General features: G+C 49.8%; 1 protein-coding gene across 8 annotated transcripts; it reads right to left on the bottom strand.

The window, feature by feature from the left end:
* Positions 1-542: 542 nt before the first annotated feature.
* On the bottom strand, positions 543-21,193 carry PFKFB2 (6-phosphofructo-2-kinase/fructose-2,6-biphosphatase 2). Of its 8 annotated transcripts, none has more exons than XM_072844731.1 (16): positions 20,980-21,190; positions 20,105-20,230; positions 19,895-19,991; positions 19,400-19,466; positions 19,176-19,250; positions 18,980-19,036; positions 18,361-18,485; positions 17,782-17,989; positions 17,433-17,579; positions 16,740-16,844; positions 15,965-16,094; positions 15,092-15,154; positions 14,448-14,521; positions 12,478-12,669; positions 10,930-10,952; positions 7,919-10,250 (listed from the first exon to the last, which is right to left on the bottom strand). In XM_072844731.1, exons 1-16 carry the CDS (start codon positions 21,053-21,055, stop codon positions 10,193-10,195), a joined length of 1,623 nt encoding a protein of 540 aa, XP_072700832.1. In that variant the 5' UTR covers positions 21,056-21,190; the 3' UTR covers positions 7,919-10,192. The 8 variants fall into 8 exon arrangements, 7 of the variants coding, with proteins under 7 accessions (XP_072700836.1, XP_072700832.1, XP_072700834.1 ...); XM_072844733.1 differs by having other exon boundaries at positions 12,595-12,669; positions 20,980-21,188; XR_012039541.1 differs by lacking the exons at positions 7,919-10,250; positions 10,930-10,952; positions 12,478-12,669 and adding exons at positions 543-599; positions 7,464-7,573 and having other exon boundaries at positions 20,980-21,184.
* Between the last annotated feature and the right edge of the window lies 1 nt (position 21,194).

Genomic DNA, 21,194 nt, shown 5'->3' on the forward strand with positions numbered 1-21,194 from the left:
AGGTCCAAGCGAGGACACTTCAGTGGCTTTAAAACTCCTTAAAGCTAGAAAGAAAGAGGAGAAGGGCAGTCTGACCGGGGATGGCTGAGGCTGGCAGGGACAGGGGAGGAGCACCACCCCAACGAGGTCCTGTTCGCCCCTCACACCTCATCCAGCAGTTTCAAAGGCTGGTCACAAAGTCCAGATTAACCATTTCCTCTCCCCAGTTAGTATAAATCATTGCACCTTTTTCAGCTGGAATAATTTTACAGCCATTTTAGACAGAAAGGAAAAAAAGGCAAAGGAAGATGGATTCTGATCATAAAGATTTACGATGTTCTCGAAATGCAAAGGCAACAAGGAAAAGAGAAGGATCTGTCTTGTGAACCCCCGGAGAAGGTATTCCTTTGAGGGATCTTAGTTTATCCCAATGGACTCGCTCCCTCTTCGTGCTCACTTACTCTCGACAGCCACAACAAGAGCAGCGGCAAGGAATATCCCAAGGACAGCGGTGCGATCCTTCTGCCTCCCCGGCTCCGAAGCTGGCATCTTTCTTTATTCCAGCCTCCCTGTCCGGAGATCCCACGGAAGTTACCACATTCTTTTTCTAGGCCAAATATCTGTAAAAATAGCAGGGGGTATTTACACTCAGGATAACCATAGCTCATACGGACAGGTCTCATTTCTCCATCCCTAAGCAGTTCCTACAGTCATGGCTGGGGACCAGAAGCTGCAGGAGCTATTGCAATACTCTGCAAGAGAGCGGAGCAGCTCCTCTGCTGGCTCCTCGCCGGCCGGCGGGACCGAGACCCAGCGCGGAGGAGCTGGGCTGCTGCAGCAGAGCTGGATTTGGGTGAGGAAGCCTGGCTCCAGCAGACCAGACCCAGAGACATGAAAATACAATGTAAACAGGACAACTGATTGTAGATGTTAAGCAATTCCCATAGGCTTTATTCCACTAGTCTCATTTATTTGCATTTTTGAGAATGCAGCTTTCAATTAAAATTTTTTAAAATAAAACAAAAAAAAAAGAAAAAAAAGAAAGACTAATAGCTCCACTCAAACTATAACATAAATACTTTGTAGCTTGCCAGGTTTGACTTAAAAACACTATATTGCTAACACAGGGTTCTTCCCGGCCAACCAGACAAATTAGTATCTGCAGGGCCATGAGTTTATCTATGCCTTCTGGAAAAAGTCTCCTGAAACTTATCTTATGGGTAAAAAATTTTGTTTTAGTAATAAATCTCTTGGAAGCAAAATCACAGTCAGATGAAATCCTGCTGGAGTCTACACAGTCCCCTTGTCGTGGTTTAGCCCCCGTTGGCAATTGAGCCCCACGCAGCCGCTCGCTCACCCTCCCTCCTGGCGGGATGGGGGAGAGAATCGGAAGAGCAAAAGTAAGAAAACTCGTGGGTTGAGATAAGAACAGTTTAATAATTGGGAAAAAAAAATTGTAATGAAAAGGAAAACAACAGGAGAGCGAAAGAGGAAGAAAACCCAGGAAAAACCAAGTGATACAACCGCTCACCACCCGCCGACCGATGCCCAGCCCGTCCCTGAGCAGCAATCGCTGTCCCCGGCCAACTCCCCCAGTTTCTATACTGGGCATGACGCCGTATGGGATGGAATAGCCCTTTGGGCAGTTGGATCAACTGTCCTGGCTGTGCCCCCTCCCAGCTTCTTGTGCGCCCGGCAGAGCACGGGAAGCTGAAAAGTCCTTGCCTAGTGTGAGCATTACTTAGCAACATCAGGGTGTTATCAACATTATTCTCATACTAAATCCCAAACACAGCACTATGTTAGCTACTAGGAAGAAAATTAACTCTATCCCAGCCCAAACCAGGACACCCCTAACAATAAATTACATGCAGAGAGAGAGAGAAGTATCTAACCAGAAAGATACAACGGGTTTGTGCAAGTAACATCAACTGGAGTAAAGCTGTAAAGCATACAGGTCATTCAGGAGACTGAATTGCTTTACAAAATGGAATTTAAGTGCAATTTGGACTAACCTGGCGCCCCTAGAGGCCAGCAAGAGTCCTCTCTGACTTTGTTATCCAGGATTATCATTTATGAGCCTAAACCATCCCAACGTTATGTATGCTCCAAGTGCCTACCTTCCTCCTGGAAACGAGAGTCTGTCTTGATGCTTTCTGCCCTAAACCTAACACTTCTTGTGGCTGTTTCATTCCTCTGGCTTTCCTTCAGTCCTTGTTACAGCTCTTGGTTTAATTTGATTTAATTTACTAATCTTTGTGCTTGCTAGAACTGCAAGAAAGCTCCAATCCAGTTCCCAAGAGCAACACTGCCTAAAGCTCAAGTCATCTTACCTAGAGGTCTGGCAGCAGGAGATGGAGAGACCTGGCGTGTTCGGCTCTTGCAAGACAAAGCGATGACTGTCCTTGTCCAGTCCCCCTGGCTCCAGGTACCGCAGCACTGAAGGAGGAGTTACGATATGCCTACACACCCAAATAGGGCTCCATGCCGAAAAGTTTGAATTCTGCAGAGGCCAGACTTGTGCCAGTTGACCCATAAATCATTAACTCCTCCCCTGAGCAAGAAGGAAGGAGAATCCACTTTCAACCCTCAAAGCGAAACACTAGAAAAGTGAATGCAACCCACACAGATGTTGAAATTGTTTGTTTTCTGTGTGGAGCTGCCAACTCTTTGCTGAAACTACCCTTGCGGAGCAGGACACGGCCCGTCCTACCCTGCAGCAACGGCACCCAGACAGTGCCGGTCCCCAGGCGATTCCTAGGGACCTCAGGCACGCTACAGGGGCCTCGGCAAGAGGACTGCTTCACCCAGGGCCATGGCAACCATGAGCTCACGCCTTCTGACCTCAAAAGCCTATGGCCAACATTCCACATATGGTCTCTTCAACCAGCTCCACCTAATCCCATTAAAGCAACACCAGCTGGAGCTCAGCAGCACACAAGGTCCCAGGGAGCATTACTGAGAGCTGAACACCCAGGTCCATGATGGGAAACTCAGCTGCCCTTCATCTCATTGAAAGCTCTTCCCAAATCCAGCTGTCACTCGTGGGTCATTTTCCAGTAACAAGAAATTTGTCAGAAGTTGTAACCATTTGCTCCTTTTGCACTTTGTCTGCGGTTTCATCCAGGCTTGAATCGCCATCAAGAACCCAGCAATGGCCTTTTCTCCCTGGGTTGGGCTTCTTGCAGGTATTAGTTTGTTCTGCCAAGTCTGAGGGGTTTTTGCCAGAAAAATTTACAATGTCCCTACACTGAGTGGGATATTTTACCTTTCTGAAGTTCACTTGAGTCCATGCTACAGTGCAATAAAACAGATTTAGTTCTTACTCTGTAGAACACAGCAAAAAGCTGCCTGTCCTCGCCCCACGAACAGGGGCTTGCTCACAACAGGCCCCTCGTCACTCCTGAGCAGGCACTGACTTCCACTGAGTTTTTACAAGAATCCAGTTAATCTTAAAAACAAACATAGGCTTTCCAGATTTCTTTTTTTTTCCAGATGACTTGGAACAAGCCGATTTGTGTGCCAAAAAATCAGCAGCTTCCCCCGGGCACCCAGGAGGTTATTTAGCACCTGCACAGGGTGCTCACAGCCATGAGCATCAGCCAGGGCGCAGCCCCACCGAAAGCCACCTCCTGCTCCGACGGCTGCTAAACACCCCTAAGACCTCCTCAACCCACAGCTTGCAGCAGGAAAAACAGGATAAAAAGGGTTTTCCTTGACCCCATCCAAGGTCAATTCTCTTCAGGTTGCTGCTGGTGCGTCCCTTTGGGACCAGGTGGTTTCCAGCTGCAGATGCTGGAAGTCACAGTCACACCAGTCGCTCCTCTTGACTTTTGTTTTTTGCTAGAAAAAGAGATGTGCTTTAAAAAAAAAGTTCCTACCCTAACAGCTCCATGGAAAACTCAAAAATCTGAATTCCAATAGCTCCAATAAAAACACCCTTAAAATTGATGAGGGAAGGGGAAGAGCAGCAGCAGCTCCGGGGGGCAGGATTCACCATTGCTAACCCAACTCCCAAAAGCCAGGGATGCCTGCCCTCCCCTGCAGACCCTCTTCCTCCAAACACTTTCCACAGACTCCCTGAATTCACCATTACCTCACAAAACCAGCAACAGATAGTTATAGCAAACAATCATGGAAAGTAACAGAGGAAACTAGAACTAATTTTTTTTTTAAAACCTCTTTATTGTAAATAAATGCTCATGGCATATTTATGCTCAAGTGCAGAGTACACAACATACAGCACAAGTTTACATACATTGCATTTTTTTTAAACCTAAAAAAAAACATTAGCAAGCAGTAACATAGCAAAATTGCAAGTAGACATGTAACATCCATCTCAGTAAACACTAAATGCAGAGATGCAGTTTGCAAACAGCATTCAGAGAGACAGGAGCAGCGGGAGAGGCGGAGGTGGCACCAGCAGCACCCTTCCGAGGAGCACGGGTGAGAGTTTGGGACCTACTCCCGGGGCAGGCGGTTCCTGGAAGCGCTGGCGGCGATGCCTCTCCTCCCAAGGCTGCTCCTCGGCCCCGCAGCAGCTGAGCTGCGCTTCCCCGTCACCCGCTGCCAAGCTGCCGGGAAGGGGACGCCTTACAGAGGTGACAGCTCTAACGTCACAGCCAGTGTACACAAACTCAAGCTACCCGGCCGGGTTTTAAGCCTTTTCCCTTACTCGCTAATTTTCCCCATCGCTGGCAGCAGAGATGGAACAGATTTTGCCTGAGCGATCATTTTTCTCTAAAACGACCCATAACGCTGATGGGCCAGCCAGCCCCTGGACCGCAGCTCAAGGACAGCGATGCAGGTCCCATGCGTGGGTGGCCCTGCCACTGCTGGCTGAAGGTGACAGCAGCCACCACCACCTCTGCTGATAGAAATGGAGAGAAAGTCAGGGAAACACAGAAAAAACCCCACTCGTGGTGCAACACTCACGAAGGCACCAAGCCCACTTCCACGGCTCCAAATTCACCACCTCTGCTTGCCCAGCCCGAGATGGTGGCTCCGGTACGACTGACAGCACAAGCCACTGCTAATCCTCAGTTCAGGTACATTGTGCAATCATTGTTTATTCTGGGGTATTTGCATGCACGGTGCCAAGAAAATCAGGTGATTTCAAAGAAGTACCTGGCACAGGGACCCGCCGGCCCGTTTGGGGCTGGGGAGGTGTGGGCTAACTGGAATCGCCCCAGCCCTGCCGCCCCCGAGAGCCTGGGGCTCGGCCGGACCCCGGGACCTGTCACGTCAGGTATGATTCACCTGCACGGCAACGCTGGTGATCACAAATCTGCTGCTGCTCTGCTCTAGACACATGTATTTACACCTTTTGAAAGTTAAAATACGGGAGGAAAAGGCTATAGTTAGGCTTTAATTAAAGCACTGAGGCACAAATGCTGCCGTCTGCAGAGATGGCTGAGAGGCTCCATCCCACAACCCAGCAGACGACGGGCAAAGCAAGGACCCCCTCGATAGGAATAAGGGATCCGGAGTCAGTGATGCAAAACCGCAGACCTGATTTTTAGCAGTGATTAAAAAATTACGACCGCCAACATATTAGCAGCTACATTCACGAATCCTGGCAGGTAAAAATATACATTTTGTCTCCTTACAACCATTAACTACCCAATGATACAAATATAATTAACTCCTTAGCAAGTAATTACAGCATAGTGTGCGTAAACATCCTACAGTACGTTTCTACTCCTTTTTCCCCGCAGAGCGGGAGGTTTCTCAGCAGGAGCAGCCAGCCTGATGCCGTGCCGGTTTGTGCGTTTAGAGCATTACTGGAGAGTGACAGTGAGTTATTAGCACGCAACAGGCTATAAATCTCTTCCTTCAACATCCCCCCCCCCTTTTTTTTTTCTGGCTTATTTCTAAGCATTGTAACATTTAAAACCAAAGAAAAAACTGTGCTGCTCTTGCAGAAGGCTGCAGCAAACCTGCGCCCCGGTGGGAACAGCCCGAGGAACAAAACTAATAAAACTCAGTTTGTCACCCACTGAATTTCCTCCCTCCGTGGCGCAATTGCTTTAGCTCAACACACGCTTCTGCTCTGCATAAATCCTAAAGGCTTAGGATTAGAGCCTGGGCCTGTGCCATGGATGTCTCCATCTCAGCTTTATCAAATTAAAGCTCTGGGAGTGTTTAAAACAACTGGGTTTGAGCCCAAAATCCCCAGGTAAACCTCAGGCTTCGGGGCTGCTGAGCAGCTCCGCAGCCAGGGCCAGGGCACCGATGTTTCTCAAGCACAGATCCCTGCTGTGGGTATGGCCAACATTTATTTTACACATTTAAAATAAGCAACCTGGGTCCCAGAAGTTGCTCATATAAATCCTGGAGTGACTGGAAAAAGCAGGTCCAGAACAGCCTCCTGCTTCGTACCTAAATGCTCCTTTCTTCGCCCAACCTGAGGATTTTGCCCTTAGTACAAGAACAGTAGGAGTGGGGTAAAACGGAGTTTGGCAAAACACAAGACTCGTGGGAAAAAACTGTAAGTCTGGGGTTTCGGTGGGGACTTAAGGAACACACAGCCATCACACGAGCTACGCCGCAGGAGAGTTTCACCATCTATGCACTAAATACTACAGCAGCTTAAACTCTATTAAAGGCAGCATTATACACCAGTAACATTCACAGCTTAGTTATAGGCAAGTTTAAAAACTTCTTATGGGCCTAAAATTTGGTACATTAAAAAGACAACTGGTAAAAATCATGTGCTTCTTGCAAATCCTGCACACACGGCCCTGCTGTTCCCAGACACCGAGCAAAGCGGTGCTGTGATTTTTTCTGTTGTAATAGAGAAAAGCATCCATAAAACCCGGGGGGGGGGGGAAATCAGTGAGAGGATGAGGCTTACATCAGGGTGCAAAGCTAAAGCAGGACTTGAGTTCAGATTCAACAGCACTGGTAGCTACGCTGTTCCCAGCGTAGGAGCTTTTATTCCCTTCTGCCCCTCACAGGAGACGTCCCGCAGGATCCGCTGGCCTGACGAGCGCCTTGTGTTACACCACGTGCAAAAGCCTTCCCAGAGCAAAGGAACAGGCTCCGATCAGAGGATTCAAATCAGCAGTCACGAAAGCAAAGTCAAATGATACCTGGAGCTCTTTCGATGGTTAAATAACGCAGTAACTGCATTTGAACTTGGAAACGGTAACAGTTAAATAAAAACTTGGGGGTCTGGTTTGGTAACATGTCTTCCAAAGAAAAGCTGCTTCAGCGAGTATGGACATGACCATTTTGTCCTCACATACACTGCGCTTAATTTTGCCACCTGACCGGGAGGAAAGACGTGGGACACTATTTTAACGCCTCAGAAAGCCCAGGGATACTTTAGCTCACGTATTAAAAGCAGGTTGAAAAATCTCCGTAATAAATTTTCTCCAATCTCATTGACAGACATTTCAGCATTCAGAAAGAAAAGACACAGACAGACTCTAAAAACACATTTCAGAGGAGAGTACTGGCCAAAGCGGCATGCAGCTCACTGTGCTCCGGGGATGCTCGAGTCCCATCCGCAGGGCTCTTCCCGCCACGGAAATCCCAGCCGAATTCGAGATGAGAGCGCAAAGCTCTACACCGTTAAACCAGCCATCCTCTACAAATAAGAGATAAATGGTACAGGTTATAACGGGTAAGTCAGGAGATGGTAAAGCAGGGGACAGAGCTCAGCTCAGTGCCGGGGGACGGACAGACAGACACTTTGCAGCAGCAGGATCCAACCAGCTCCCCATAGTTGGTCTATGTGACAGTAACCATCTGAGGATTTACTTATTTACTCCTCCCTGAGCAAATAAGGAGCTGCTTCACATTTTGCATCGTCCTTCAACCTCTTGCAAAGCTCCACACGAAGGGTTTCCCGGCCTCAGCCTGAGACCATGCAAGCTGAGCTTTACCGGAGCATCCCATAGGACGGCAGGCAATAACAAAGCAGGCTGGTTACTCAGGGTTACTCGCTTTTATTTATCTTCTCCATAGGAAAGCACGCTTCCAGGACAAACGTAAGAAACATTACAGTAATCATTTTGCATATTAACCACAATAAATACTTAGAGTTTTGATAAAACTCCTTCCATTGCCTCACCGAGGGTCCGACAGACGACAGGAACACACTCAGGTCAGTACAGGCGGATTATGTATTTACAAATGCACAATCACACAAGTTAAAATCTGACAGCCAGGATTTCCTACAGCTGCCGTTCATGCAATGTCTCGGAGCACAGAAAACGCTCGGAAGGGCTCCGAGTCGCGCGGTGTTTAGTGCCCGCTCTGCTCAGCTGCAGCCCTTTTGCAGACTGCAAACCGATGTGTAAATCAATACGTGCAATTTGTCTTGTTACCTAACCAGCACTCTTTTGCAATAAAAAAATGGCACAGCTATTGAGCCAGTGTGCTGACAATTAACAGTAGGCATCAACACTTAAAATCCAACAGTCAGGAAATCCAAACCCTACATATTTTCCATTTGTAATTAAAAAAAAAAAAAAATCTAAACAGCTTTCCCGACAATGACACTTAAGAAGTAACCATCATGAGACAGAGGTAATCCATAATAGCTGCTCACGTGCTACTCTGTCAAGCAAAACACCAGCACTACGAAGGAGGAAGGTTTGTACTGGAATCAGGGAAGTTGGACCAAGTTCCCTTCGTTTCTCTGCAAACCCTCCTAGGAAGTCTGTGTTATTCATTTAAACAGAGAGGAAAAGAAACACTTGAAGCACAGCGTTAGAAAAGTAATTTTGCAAAGCTGGCATACACATTCATTTTCTAAACACACAGCTCCTTTTGGCTCAGAGTAAAAGGCAAATCCAAAGGAGCAAGGCTTTGATTTTTAGCCTGTGGGTAATTTTCCTCTGATCTGATTCTAAATTAATATTACTCAGTATAGCAACAATGTTTTATCAGATTTATCATAAGCTCCCCCTGCTCAGGTTCTTTCTCCTTTTCCCCTCATCTTCAACATGAAGGCCTCTGAAACCCACGGAGAGAGGCAACTCTAGGAGACACGCGCCCTGTTTGCATTGCTACTGGTCGGACCATCCCGACGGGGGAGATGCGCTACAGCAATATCCGAGCTTGATGCTTTGTGCGCTTCCGCAGCTTTGGCAGGACAGGCACGCTGCTTTGACAGCAAGAAAACTCCGCAGCATTATTAAAAATGCTATCACAAACTAGAGAATAGGAGATGGAGGCGTGCAACTTTAGGGTCAATCCCATACCTTTGTATCCTATGAAATGCGTGTAAATACCAGCGATGTAGAAAGACAGGGCAGTTTCATTGAGAAAATTTTTGGAAGAGCTTCGTTTCAAGGACAAAGCGCAATTAAAGTAAAAAGCTGCACATCCAAATTGCTAAATACACTCAAGCAGGAGTTTCTCAGGCCTGGAGGAACGCGTTCCTGGGCAGAGGTAGGAGCTGCGCCTTCCTCACCTGGAAGAGATGAGCCGCATCCTATGGCAGCGAGACCTGCGCCCGTCACTGCGGGGACCACCCTGCCACAGTGAAACGGGAGCCAGCTCCCCACCCAAGCTTGAATCCTCTCTTAACGCTTGACATCTGGAAACCGAACCAGCTACCGCTTTATTTTCTTTGCACTAACTCTCCCTTTGACGCCAGAGCACCAGGAGCAGGAGGATTTGCCCAAAGCCCCAGGGCAGAGGCAAGGAGGGAGCAGAGCTTTGCTGAGAGCAAGAGCAGGTCAGCGACGACCCCGGCAGCCCAGGCGCAGCGACCCGAAGCCTCCGAGGACACAGCTTGTGCCACCTCCTAGCCCACCCTTAGGTACCACCACCCTTGGGTGCTCCCCGGCACAGCCTGCTGCTCCCGCAGGGGGAGACCACCGGGCTCCCAAAGGTGGGTGGAAGCAGCTGGGTGCTGGGGGTCACCCCGGCGCACGGGGAGGAGCACAGCACCGCGCGGAGGATGCGGCACGGGCCCTGCAGGAGCCACGCGCTGCCGAGAGCCGTCCCACAGCCCCGTGCAGGGACCCGCTGTGCGATACAGCCAGGCCCCCAGACAGAGCACCTAAATTGCAAAAAACTTTTACAAGACAAAAAAAACCATCAGCGTTGCATGTACTGCATGAGGCGAAACACCCGATAAGCCAAGCGACGGGTTGCAGAACAGGGGCGCGGGGAGAGGTCTTGGGGCTGGCAAAAGCGAGGGCGTCTCTGGCCTTTCTGCGCAGGGCGGCAGCCAAGGTCTCATCCGAGCCCCCTACTTGGAGGCTGAGAGGGAAGCCAAGGTGTCGTGGGTGACGCTGGCTGCTGGCTCCCTGGAGAGGGGGGACAGACAAGGACATGTTCTCCCCTTAGGGTGAGAGAAAGCCAGTCCTGCTCTCTTCACCCCCATTCAAAGATGCCTCCAAGGGGACATGACCGTGAGGACTCGGTGACCACTGCCACCAACACAGAAAGGTTTATCCACCCAGCTGCTTTCCAAGCATGTGCTAAACCCACGCAGCTCCTTTGAGTCACGGGGAGCTGGGGCTGAGCAGCTCCACTCCCCTCCAGGCTGCAATCCAATGACTCCTGCAAAATCCCCGTGATAAGTATCGTCACTGCACCCCGTCCCAGGCGGAGAGGAGACACAAGGGGGACCCGCTCAGTACAAGCTATGTGGCTCAGCCCCGCAGCACCAGCACAGAGCACTCCCACGTTCTGGTCCAGGGACGGAGCAAGCTCAGGGTTAAACGCACTTTTGCAGGCAGCAAGCACAAGCACAATGCACCAGTAAGCCCAGCTGGAGCCCCTGGATCAGTGGCCTCAGCCTGGTAACACATTCCTCCCCCATTGAGGTCCCCCTTAATGACAGGTTATTATACAGCAAAAGACTTCCTTCTGCTCCATGTGTTTGTCTTTCCCCAAAGCAGCTTCCATGCAACATTAATCAAGAGAAGTCCTACTTACTAAACCAAAAGAGAGTACATACAAGCTGCTTTCAGTGGTACTCACAGGCAAGCATTTCCCCCTTGAGGCTGCAAAGGAAAAAGAAACAGCACAGGATAGCTCATAGTGCATTTTGAAGGAGATTTAAAAATAATAGTAAAAGCAGCAAAGCAAACGAGGAAAGAAGTGAAGCGACCCCAAAGATTTCATGTGAGGGAGCTCAGGGCAGGCATGGATCACAGCAGGAGCCGATACGAGGCACGGACATCGCGTGCTGCGGCACCCAGCCACCCCCTCCACTGCTGCTCATCTCAAGGGCTCCATTCAGGCGAGAGGACTCAGGACAACAGGATTCCCTACCGCCTGCACAGCCCCAGAACCCAGGGTTTCTAAATGCTCCTTCATCCCAGAGTTGTCAGTGCTTCAACATTACAATTATGAAGGGTACAACTGCAAACAGGGAGCGGTCGGGGCGGGGATCCCCATCCTGGGGCTGCCCAGCTGGAGGCACCCACAAATTAAGACCTCAGGGTCAGGGTCCTCTCCAGCTGAGACTCTTCACCCAGAACCGCTGTGGACCAAACCCACCCCAACGCAAAGCCCTGTCTGGTTCAGTTCCCGCTGGAGCCCCGGGATTTTGGGGATGCCTAAGCATCATACTCTTCAAGTATGAAAACACCAGCGACGTTCCCCTGTGCTACACTGCCCCTTCTTTTACTCTCTGGCCACTTACTCTGCCAACAGGGAGGAGGAGAAGAAGAAGCTGGGCTCACTGAATAGCCTGGAAAACATTAACCTCTAAAGTAGCCAAGATTATTTTATTTTTAAACAGCTTTGGTAACGATGGCTGTCTCTGCACGAGGACCCCAGCCAAGACCTCCTCGAAGCCCACCACACACGTCCTCTCCACCTTGTCTGACAGGCAGCAGCGGGCAGCCCGCCCTGCCTGCGGTCTCCCAGGCACAGAAAAACTCCTAATTAGCAGAGAAACAATTTTAAATGAGCAAAGAAACAAACGGGGCTTCACATCCAACGCTGATGAGGACCTACGTGCTTCTAAGCTAAAAGAAACACCAAGCACCAAAACCTAGGCTGCTTTAATTTGGGCACCCAAAGAGCCCCAACTTTGTTCAACAAGCTGCTGACAGCGGGATCTGCAGGGAGACGGGCACCGACAAAATCGTGGACACAAAGATTTCCTGCCCAGTCGCTCTGGGGCTAGAGCAACACTTGGCTGCAGTATCAAGTTAGGACAAAGAGAGTATTTGTAACTCTTTCCAATCAGGTTTTTGCTGGAAAGCAAGATATTACCCAGAATTAAACACCCTACCAAAACTCTATTGCACTGGGGGAAACTCACCTGCATGGAGCTTGATTTTTGAAAGCCTCTGGCACCACAATTCTAGTTTAATGGGGCAAATTTGGGGTTTTGGGGAGGTTTTTTTGTGGTGTTTTTTTTTTTCTTTTTTTTTTTTGTAAAGGAGTCTAATCCAGAATGATTTTCAGATGAGAACAGAGACGGTGATTAAGACCCTGGGAAGGGTCTGTATTTCAGAGAGGACCACCGACAACCGCAGGTGATGGTGGGGAGGGGGGGCATAGGGAAGGTACCACCTGGACACCGACTTGCAGCTGCGGCCGGTCAGCCCCACCTCGAGCTTCCAGGGACGGGAAAGGCCCCAGCAGGTCGAGAGGTTTGCTCCCAACGCTGTAATGCCGTGGGCGCTTTACCGTGTCCGCGCTGGCCCGCGGCGTAAAGCTGTTTCTTCTCATCCTTACAGGGGTTTGGCTGGAGGGAAGGTTGTTCTGATCCCAGACGGAGGGTATCGCAAGGAATGAAAAAGGGAACCACAGTTTAAAACCACACGTCGCACACCAGCGCACCCCTCGGGCATCCCCACCCGCAGGCACCCCCAAGCTCCCGGCAGCCGGGGCTGCGGCTCGGTGAACCCGCATCGGTCTGCGCTGGCACGACCGCTCCGTGCCTTCCCCCGCTAGGCACCAGCAGTGGGAAACGACCCGCTCTGCCGGTTAGTCTGGCTCAGAGTTCACTGAAAAAGTCTGCTTTTTTAGCAGTTTTACTTCCCTTTGGGATTTTTTTTTTTTTTTGCTTAGGTGGCTTGTTTGTGTTTGGGTTTTATTTTTTTTTAATTTTATTTTCTTTTTTTTCTCCCCACAATCAATTTAGGGGGAAAAAATAATAATAATCAAATAGAAAACTTTCCCTTCTTTGTGTTTCTTCTCCCCCAAAGCAGCCACGTTGCCCCAGTAAAGCAAAGAACAACAGAAACAGCCTCCGACTTCTCTGAGTGGGCAGCAACGATTTCAACGCAGGCATCGCACAGAAGTTGCAAAGCATAAATGCCCGACTGGAAACCACCAGAATGGGACCAGCCACAAAAATCTTCCCAAATATCCTCAGTTTAGCATTTTGCAGTCAGCTGGATTTAGCTCCGCGAACCCTCCTGCCACAGATGCAGGTTCCTGGTTTCTCCACCCCTTGTTAACGGTCCCTCGGCACAGGGACTCCTCTACGCTGGGACACAAAAATAACTATATCCCAAGTCAATCAGCCAATAGCTCGCTATAAAATACAACGACAAGAGGCAGCCAGAAGCCTAAATGTACCAAAAGAACTTAAAATGTAATGCAGTTAGATTTGCCAGGAGCTAGGAAAGTGGAGAGTTGGTTTGTGCTCTTTAATTGGGGGAGTTAATTGCAGGCAATCGCTACGTGGCATTCCCCGACAGATCGGTCCCCCTGCAAAACAGCGTTTGCAAAAGCTAGCACCTGAAATAGCAGCAACTTCCACAGATTTAGCACGTAGTTATGTGCTTTGCTGAACAAGGTAGATGGCCAGTTACCTAAGTCCTGGGAGAGACAGGATTGCATAAATAAAGCTAGTCAAAGTCTGAAGCGTTTCCAGTGCTGCTGGATGAAGATGCCCAGTGCAAGGGAGGAAAACTGGACCCACCTCCTTCTGCTCTCATATACACAAAGTTTAGGAACACCACGGTCTTGCCCTGCACCAAATACTTGTAAAAGGCACAAAAAAATTCTGCAGAGACAAGGGAAAAATCTCCACTCCCCCCAGCCACCGGCACACAGCAGCCAGCCCGGCCCCCTGAGGGCTGCAAACGCTGCTGAGAGCCACCAAGAACCCGCCCCAGAGCCCAGCCGTACCCCGTCTGCAGCTTTAGAAAGAGAAAACTCATCAAGACAAAGAGAAAAATTTGCTTTCAACATTTTGGTGAGTCTTTTAGAAATTATCGCAATTAATGCAAATGAGCGTCAACCACAAATACTTCACTGAAAACTGAGAACAAGACCTGGAATTTAAAATCCATGTCCTAAATTTGCCCATTCTGCTTCCCACAATAGCTCTGAAAAATCTCTCCCCCTGGCCTGGGAAGCCCACTGATTCAGCCTACAATTAACTCTGCTTTCGGGGATGATTTCTGAAGCAAGTCTTTCTGGGCACTGAAAGCAACCGGCCATTTCTAGCAGGTATTTAAGAAGAGTGTTTCAGTTTAGGTACGTCTTTTGGAAAAGGGAAAGAGCCAGAGCCGCAGAGCAAGACTTACTGAGTTCAGAGAGGGTTTGTCACGGTGGGTGTTCACTGCTTCCACGTTCAGGGTAATCGTCTCCACTTTACAACCTTTACCAAACAGAAAGAAGTTTATATGAGGAAGGGTAATGTATTAAATAACTTTTTTTTTCCCCCCAATACTGCAAACAGCATGGAAAATAAGCAGGAATAAACATGTTCGTTTTTTATTTTTTAAAAATAAAACGGCTCATAAACAAACAGTTCACCCTATGAACAGAACTTTACGTTTTAACTACGTTCTGGGTTTGACCTTCACTGCAGAAGTGCAGCCGTGTTTTGTGGACTACAGGTCTATACAGAAAAGCCATTTTTAACTCACTGCACCCCAGAGCCAAACCCACGTTTGGAGGCACAAACGGGCTGCTTCATCAACAGGAGAAATCCACAGACAATTATCACTTGTTTAAAAGTGAGGCCACGGGAGAACACCCCCGCACCCACCCATCTCCCCTCCCGCTGTTCCCCCAAAACCCTCCCACTCTCCAGAACCTTTTTATATGTTAAAAATATTACCAGAAGCATTTACAGCAAGTCCGGTTGCTGGCGCACACGGACACAAACTTGCCCAGATTCGCGCACACACACAAACCGGGGGCGGGGGGGGAAGACAATATTTACCGTACGCAACAGGCGTGAGCTTGAGAATGGTGTGGAGGGGGCAGCGCAGGTAGGGCAGCTCGTCTAGGATGGAGGCAGGCGTTACGGGGGTGTTACGGCTGCGCCGGCCACCCCCCTCTCCCCAGGCTTTGGGTGGGACCCTTCACACAGCAAATATCGGCTGCCAACCGCCCAAGCGCCTTGTGCCCACGCGAGGGGTGCCGCAGCCCCCCGGGCCCTCGACCGCCCTCCCCAGCCCCGCAGCAGCGGGACGGGACGTCCCATCCCCACCGCTCCAGGGCATGGGCCAGCCAGAGGAGACCCCGCCAGCAGCACACGGGTGGGAAAGCACGGCAGCAACAGCCGCCACGGACCCAAGCGAGTTTTATTTCAAACTTTATTAAAAGTTTATTAGCTTTATTAAAAGTTTTACTAAACTCCAGTACCGCTCACTGGAGTTTAATAAAGGAGTTTGCAGCAGACTGGAACTAGCTTCCAGGCCAGCACGCCAGGCAAGGGATCAGCATTTTGCTGAGATGTAGCGCTACTGCCAACCCTTCAAAGGCATCAGAAAACTTTTTCTTTACATTAAAAAATAATCCCCTAGAGATTATGTCAATGCTGCTGGTGGAAACAGCTCCAGAACCAATGGCCGAGCAAAAAACCAGCAGCGCATGCATTTGCCTTTCTCACAAAGAGAGCTTCTTGCTAAGCTCCGCGCACCGCTGAAATGCAACGGTTAAAGCGTTTTAGAAATGTTTTCTTTTTTTCTTTTTTAAGCAGCTCTTCCGTTGTGAGAAATCAAAACAGTAATTACAAGCCACCCTCCCAAAAGCTCTGTAAAGGAAGCAGGAAGAGAAGCCAGCCCCTAACATCATACATTTATTTTTGTACCTGCACTCTTGTCAAGAAAATAAGCCAACAGGCACCTCATAACCGCCTGGTGGGAGATAACGAGGACATTGCCTTGGCGTTCTAGCTCCATAATTACCGGCTCCAGGCGCTGGACCAAGTCCTGGTAGGACTGAAAAACACACCAGGTATTTTTCAAGGGGTTTTGTAAACAGAGGCTTAAAGCAGAAGTAGCAATTAACACAGCTTCACATTCAGGAAAATATCAGTTAAAATATCAAAATGCAGAAGTTATGGATGAGTAAATACAGGAAAAAAAGCAAACAGCAGAAGGTGAAATTTACTGTCAGCAACCCTCAGATTACAGGAGGATTCAGATTACTGGTAACTCTTAACGAGCGCAGCAAGAAAAACAAATAAAATAGTAAATTATATGTTTCAACAAGGTTGTGAAGTAAAACCAGAAATTACTCCATGCCACGCCCACAGTCATTTTCTTTCCAAGAGGTTTTTCATAGTGACAATTCAGGCCTCGGCCAAAGGAGCACGATGCAGAAACCCCGCTGTGTCTGAGGGGAGCACCAAGGGACTCGGCAAGTGGCCCAGTTAACGTGACTGAAAGGCATCATTTGCGCCCCACAAGAAAGGAAAGCAATAAACCTGTCCTCTAAAAGAGAATGGGGGATCCTAACGTTTTCAGTTTCTCATACGAATATTGGCAAAAAAAGTTAAAATTAAGTAAAGTCTTTCAATTCTAGACATATGTATTTGTTTTACGTATACTGTTATCTTATTGTTGTATCTTCAGGGTCTTCACCTCGCCTCCAGGATAGCGATAAAGATATTTCTCTTGATCCCTCAAGGCAAACTCATCTGGATACTTGGCTTCAATTTCTGCATAGGTCATTTCCTCACATACCCCCTGAGGGAAGAACAACTCGTTACACCACACTTGGTTTCAACAGAGGAACAACAATGCAAAACCAGCAAGTGGCTGAGATCAGTAATCCCTTCACGTGACAAAAATTTTAGGTACCATAACTGACACAGCCACACGCCTAGCACTTCTGCACTGCGCGTCCAGGGTGGTTTGCAAAGGATGGGCTTTTGGTTCTATTTCGATAACCCCCTGTTTGCCAGGGATGAAAACGAGCGTTCATTTCTACAGCAACAACCCTGCAATTGCTTTTGCCTGAAAGAATTACAGCGGGAGCAGTAACCTTTGTCCACCCAGGCTGGTGTTACAGCCGGGGTGACAAACGCCTGGGACGTTCAGAGTTATTTTCTTTCTCAACACCCGTTGGATACGTTCACAGCAAGGTCTAGCAGCTCCAGGCATCGTCAGCCCTGTACCAAACCATCCTAAACCTCATGATGACGGCTGAAGTGTATTATATGTAGACATGCTTATAAATGAACAGGAAATAATCAGGTTCATCGTGGTGAATTTGTTTTTAAGTGTTATTTTCCATCTAGAAAAGCGAAAGGCTTCCATCAGCATTTCACTCACAGCATCGATCTCGTTGAGAATCTTCCACTGCTCATACGTGACGCCCAGGGACTCGGCCGTCTGGATCGTCCTCTTCAGCTGGCTCGTCCACACCTTCAGATCAACAATTTCCTGCTCTTCAATGAACTTCTTCAGCGCCTGAGCAAACTAAGACAAAAAAGTCCGGGGAGGTTAGGAGGGAGCAGGAGCTGCTGCTGCCGTTAAAAGCATCATTTCAAGGGCTGTGGCTGTCGTGGCAAGATCCAGCTGCGGGGCTGCCCCTCGCAGGAGTCGGATGCAGAGCCCGGCTCTGACCCTGGTCACACAACACTTTACAAATACAGCAAGCCGGGTGCTGCCAAACACATACCTGCTTCCCGCGTGGTGACAGACCAGAATCCCCACCAATCTTGCCAACAAGATTATATTCACTCTCACCATGTCGGCAAAGGTAGATGGTACGCGGCTGGACATGAATGTTCATTAGGTAATAGACGATTTTACTCTGGATGTAATCTTGGACTCTGTTTACTAGGAACCGCTGTCCCACATTGATCACTTTAATGAAGGAAAGATCTCTGGAGTCAACATAAAATAAGAACACCCACACGACTGGTTTTAAAAATGAAGCATGTGCATCTGCGGGTGTAATCTAGCTATTTATCCTCTAGTAACGGCATCAGCACTACCACTGGGTCGCTCCAGCAGACAGAATAGACACTGAACTGCCGTGCTTAAACAAGGAGCAACATTACACTGCAGTACACGAGGGAAAAATCCTTTCAAATCACTTGGGACCCGAGGATATCACCTTCACACGAGCAATTGCGCTTTGGGGGAGCAGAGGCTGCAACAGACACGTTGCAGCATCCTGAGCCAGAGAACAGCAGCGACAAAGCAAAGCAGCTCATGTGTGCAAGGACAAAATGCACCCCAGGGCTTTGCTTACTTGTCATACGCATCGGGATCAAGAGGCTGGTAAGTGACCTTGTAGCACTCAATCCTCTTCAGGAAATCATCCATCACGTTCTCCCTGTTTCTCTCTGGGTAGTCGGGACTGGAAACTTTCACCTCCTGATCAACAGACAGCGACGCTTTGTGAGAGTTAAGCAAACTCGACAGGGAGCAAAAGCAACGCTGAATAACATTATTCTTCCCTTTTGAAACAAATGAACATTGTTTAACGCTGCCCTGTGGAAAAACCTGCTCCTGGAGAGGAAACAAAAGGCGACTCTGAAGGCACTGTAGTGCTTGGCCCCACGACAGACACAGCTGGCTCGCTGTTGCCGTCCCCGCAAGCCACTCGCTGCCTGCCTTCCCTCGACGAGAAAACACGCTTCAAGGTCAACCGTTTCTCAGCTTCATTTGATTTCCACGTTCTCACATAACTAACTGCATCTCTAGCTTTTATAAACCTGCAAACCTTAGCTGCTTATTTCCAAGGTGAAACGTAAGAGCAAGGCACTTGCAGGCACTGCCGTAAGCTATCGTAGCTGGTGACCTTGCACCGAGCACCCGAGCTCCCACGGTAAGCACTGGCAGCCGAGCCTGGAAAATGCAGCACGCACCAGGATATTGGCAGCAATGACTTCTGGATCATCACAGACAGACTCCACAAAAAACACCTACAAAGAAGGCAAGGAAGCGTGTTTCAGAGAGTCAAGATCTCTACCCTGAATCGAAACTCGAGAGCTCCTGCCCAAGGGAGCAGTAACGCCCCTCGGTGCAACAACTCCAACTCCAAATTAAACATAGGAGCACTACCTTGAAAGCATTCTCTTTAGCAAAATTTAAGATCAGGTCCCGTCTTTCTCGAGTTGTGTTGGTTGCATCAAACACCTACCAGAAAAGGAATAAGCAGCAATAAGTTTATCCAAGGCTTTTAAACCAGCCCTAAATCATTTGGGATTACAATTAGGTGCCCAAATGCCCCGGGCAGCTTTGAACTACCCAGATGTAAAACCACGTTTAGTCCAGAAAAGTCTTACAGCTATTTGCCCGCACTCCTCCAAGAGATAAGCCTTCACATCTTCTAGAGCCACTAAGGCGCATCGTCTGCAGGAGAGAAATGGGTATTGTCAGAGCTGACGTAAAATACTCCGACAGCAAGGCTTCTGAGCCACCGGGGAGAGATTTAAATACCTGAGATTTAAATATCTCTGCCCATGGGGCACCCACCCCTGCATCTTTCCAAGAGCCCTGGAGGCTCTGCAGAGATCATAAGGCATCTGCATCTATAACTTGCTTCCTATTTCGCTCATCGACGGGCGTTCGCAGCCCCTGTTCGTTGTGCCAGCCCAAAGTCAATGACAAAACTCCCACGCACAGCCCTTCTGGCAGGATCCCTGCACGGGCTGCGCTACCTCCTCCCCTGGTTTCGCAGGCATTAAATGTTATTTTGTGCTCCTCAAATGCAGAGGCTGCCAAGACCTGAGACTAACCAGACCACCGCGGATCGGCTGGGTCCCCTGACCCTGACTTACTTGCGGATTTCCATGGCTTCTTTGTTATCGTGCCTGAAGAAGTCATAGGACTTGTAAGACTTCACTGCTTCCCGGCGATACACTCCTAAATTAAACACTTCACAGACAAAAGATGAGCGGGTGAGACTGATGGCATTTTGCAGACAGATCTCACAGCGCTTGCGGTGAAGGGCAGAGCCATCCCCGCACCGGGCCGGCCCCCGCACACACCTTTGGTGGGCACCCCGATCCAGTTGAGGTAGCGGGTGAGCTTCTTGGACACGTAGGTCTTGCCGCGCGCGGGGAGACCGATCATCACGATCAGGGTCGGGGAGTTGGTCATGTAGGAAGCCCATGCTGCAAAAAAAACCCCAAAACAGGCGCATCAGCGGCATCACAGAGCAGGTAGGAGCAAAGAGCTAGCCCCAACCCAAAGCCATCCCCCGTGCAAGGGCTGCCCCGTCTCCCGGACGGACAGACCGCCACCATGCAGGTCATAACGGACTCGTTATGATGTCCTCCCAGCGAACGAACCGCTGCGAGCGGTGGCTGGACCGCTCCGCGGTCTCCCGGGCGTTAGCTAATGAGGCGGATCAGCAACGGCGCGCCCGCTGCGCCTAATGGGACCGATATTCGTCTCGTAGCGTTAAAAATATTTACCGATTGGGCAGGAGCTGTCAAGGACGGAAGAAAGATGCTCTTAACAAAACGGTCACGTTCTCTCGCAAAACGGGCAAAGCGAGCTCGGAAGACGCCCGGGGAGAGGCGGGTTTGGGGGGGAAAGCAGGGTATGCGGGTGAAGGCAGCACCGGGGGTTACAGAAGTGAGAGGCTGGGGGTGAGCGGTGCGGGCGCCCGCGGAAGGGGACAGCCACCGCACCAACGCGCGGAGGGCACCGCGCTCCCGCCGCGGCACCGGCACCGGCGCGTCCCGGACACGGCGGTCACCGGGACGGGCTCGGGTAGCGCGTCCCAGGGAAGAGGCGCGCCTTTTTCAGCGGCGCGAGCAGCGTTCTCCCGCTCCGTAGATATTTTTTTTTTTCTCTGACATACACGAAACGCACGTTTCTTCCCGCCTTCCCCCCGCCCCGGGCCGGGGTTACTCACAGCACTGCTTCTCGCCGCCGTGCCGGGCCCCGGCCCTGCCCCGCGGGGGGCCGCCGTGCCGGGGCGCCGCCGACATGGCTCCGCGCCGCCGCGCCGCATGCAAATCGTATGCAAATGTATGCAAATCGCATGCAAACCGCGCGCCCTCCCCGGCGAACGGCGCTACGTCACTGGGGTGCGAGCGCGCCGCGCTATGCAAATGAGACCGGCGCCCG

The sequence above is a fragment of the Ciconia boyciana genome, chromosome 23 (genome assembly GCF_034638445.1).
Source record: "Ciconia boyciana chromosome 23, ASM3463844v1, whole genome shotgun sequence".
NCBI classification, from domain to species: Eukaryota; Metazoa; Chordata; class Aves; order Ciconiiformes; family Ciconiidae; genus Ciconia; species Ciconia boyciana.

Bases quoted from the DNA above. Each gene is read 5' to 3' on its own strand.
- PFKFB2 (XM_072844729.1), bottom strand. From the start codon at position 21,055: ATGTCGGCGGCGCCCCGGCACGGCGGCCCCCCGCGGGGCAGGGCCGGG. The intron at 20,231-20,979 runs GTGAGTAACCCC...TTTTTTTTGCAG, and splicing joins CGGCGGCGAGAAGCAGTGCT to CATGGGCTTCCTACATGACC. The intron at 17,580-17,781 runs GTATGTGTTTGG...TTTTTGTCTTAG, and splicing joins TGTCACCACGCGGGAAGCAG to TTTGCTCAGGCGCTGAAGAA.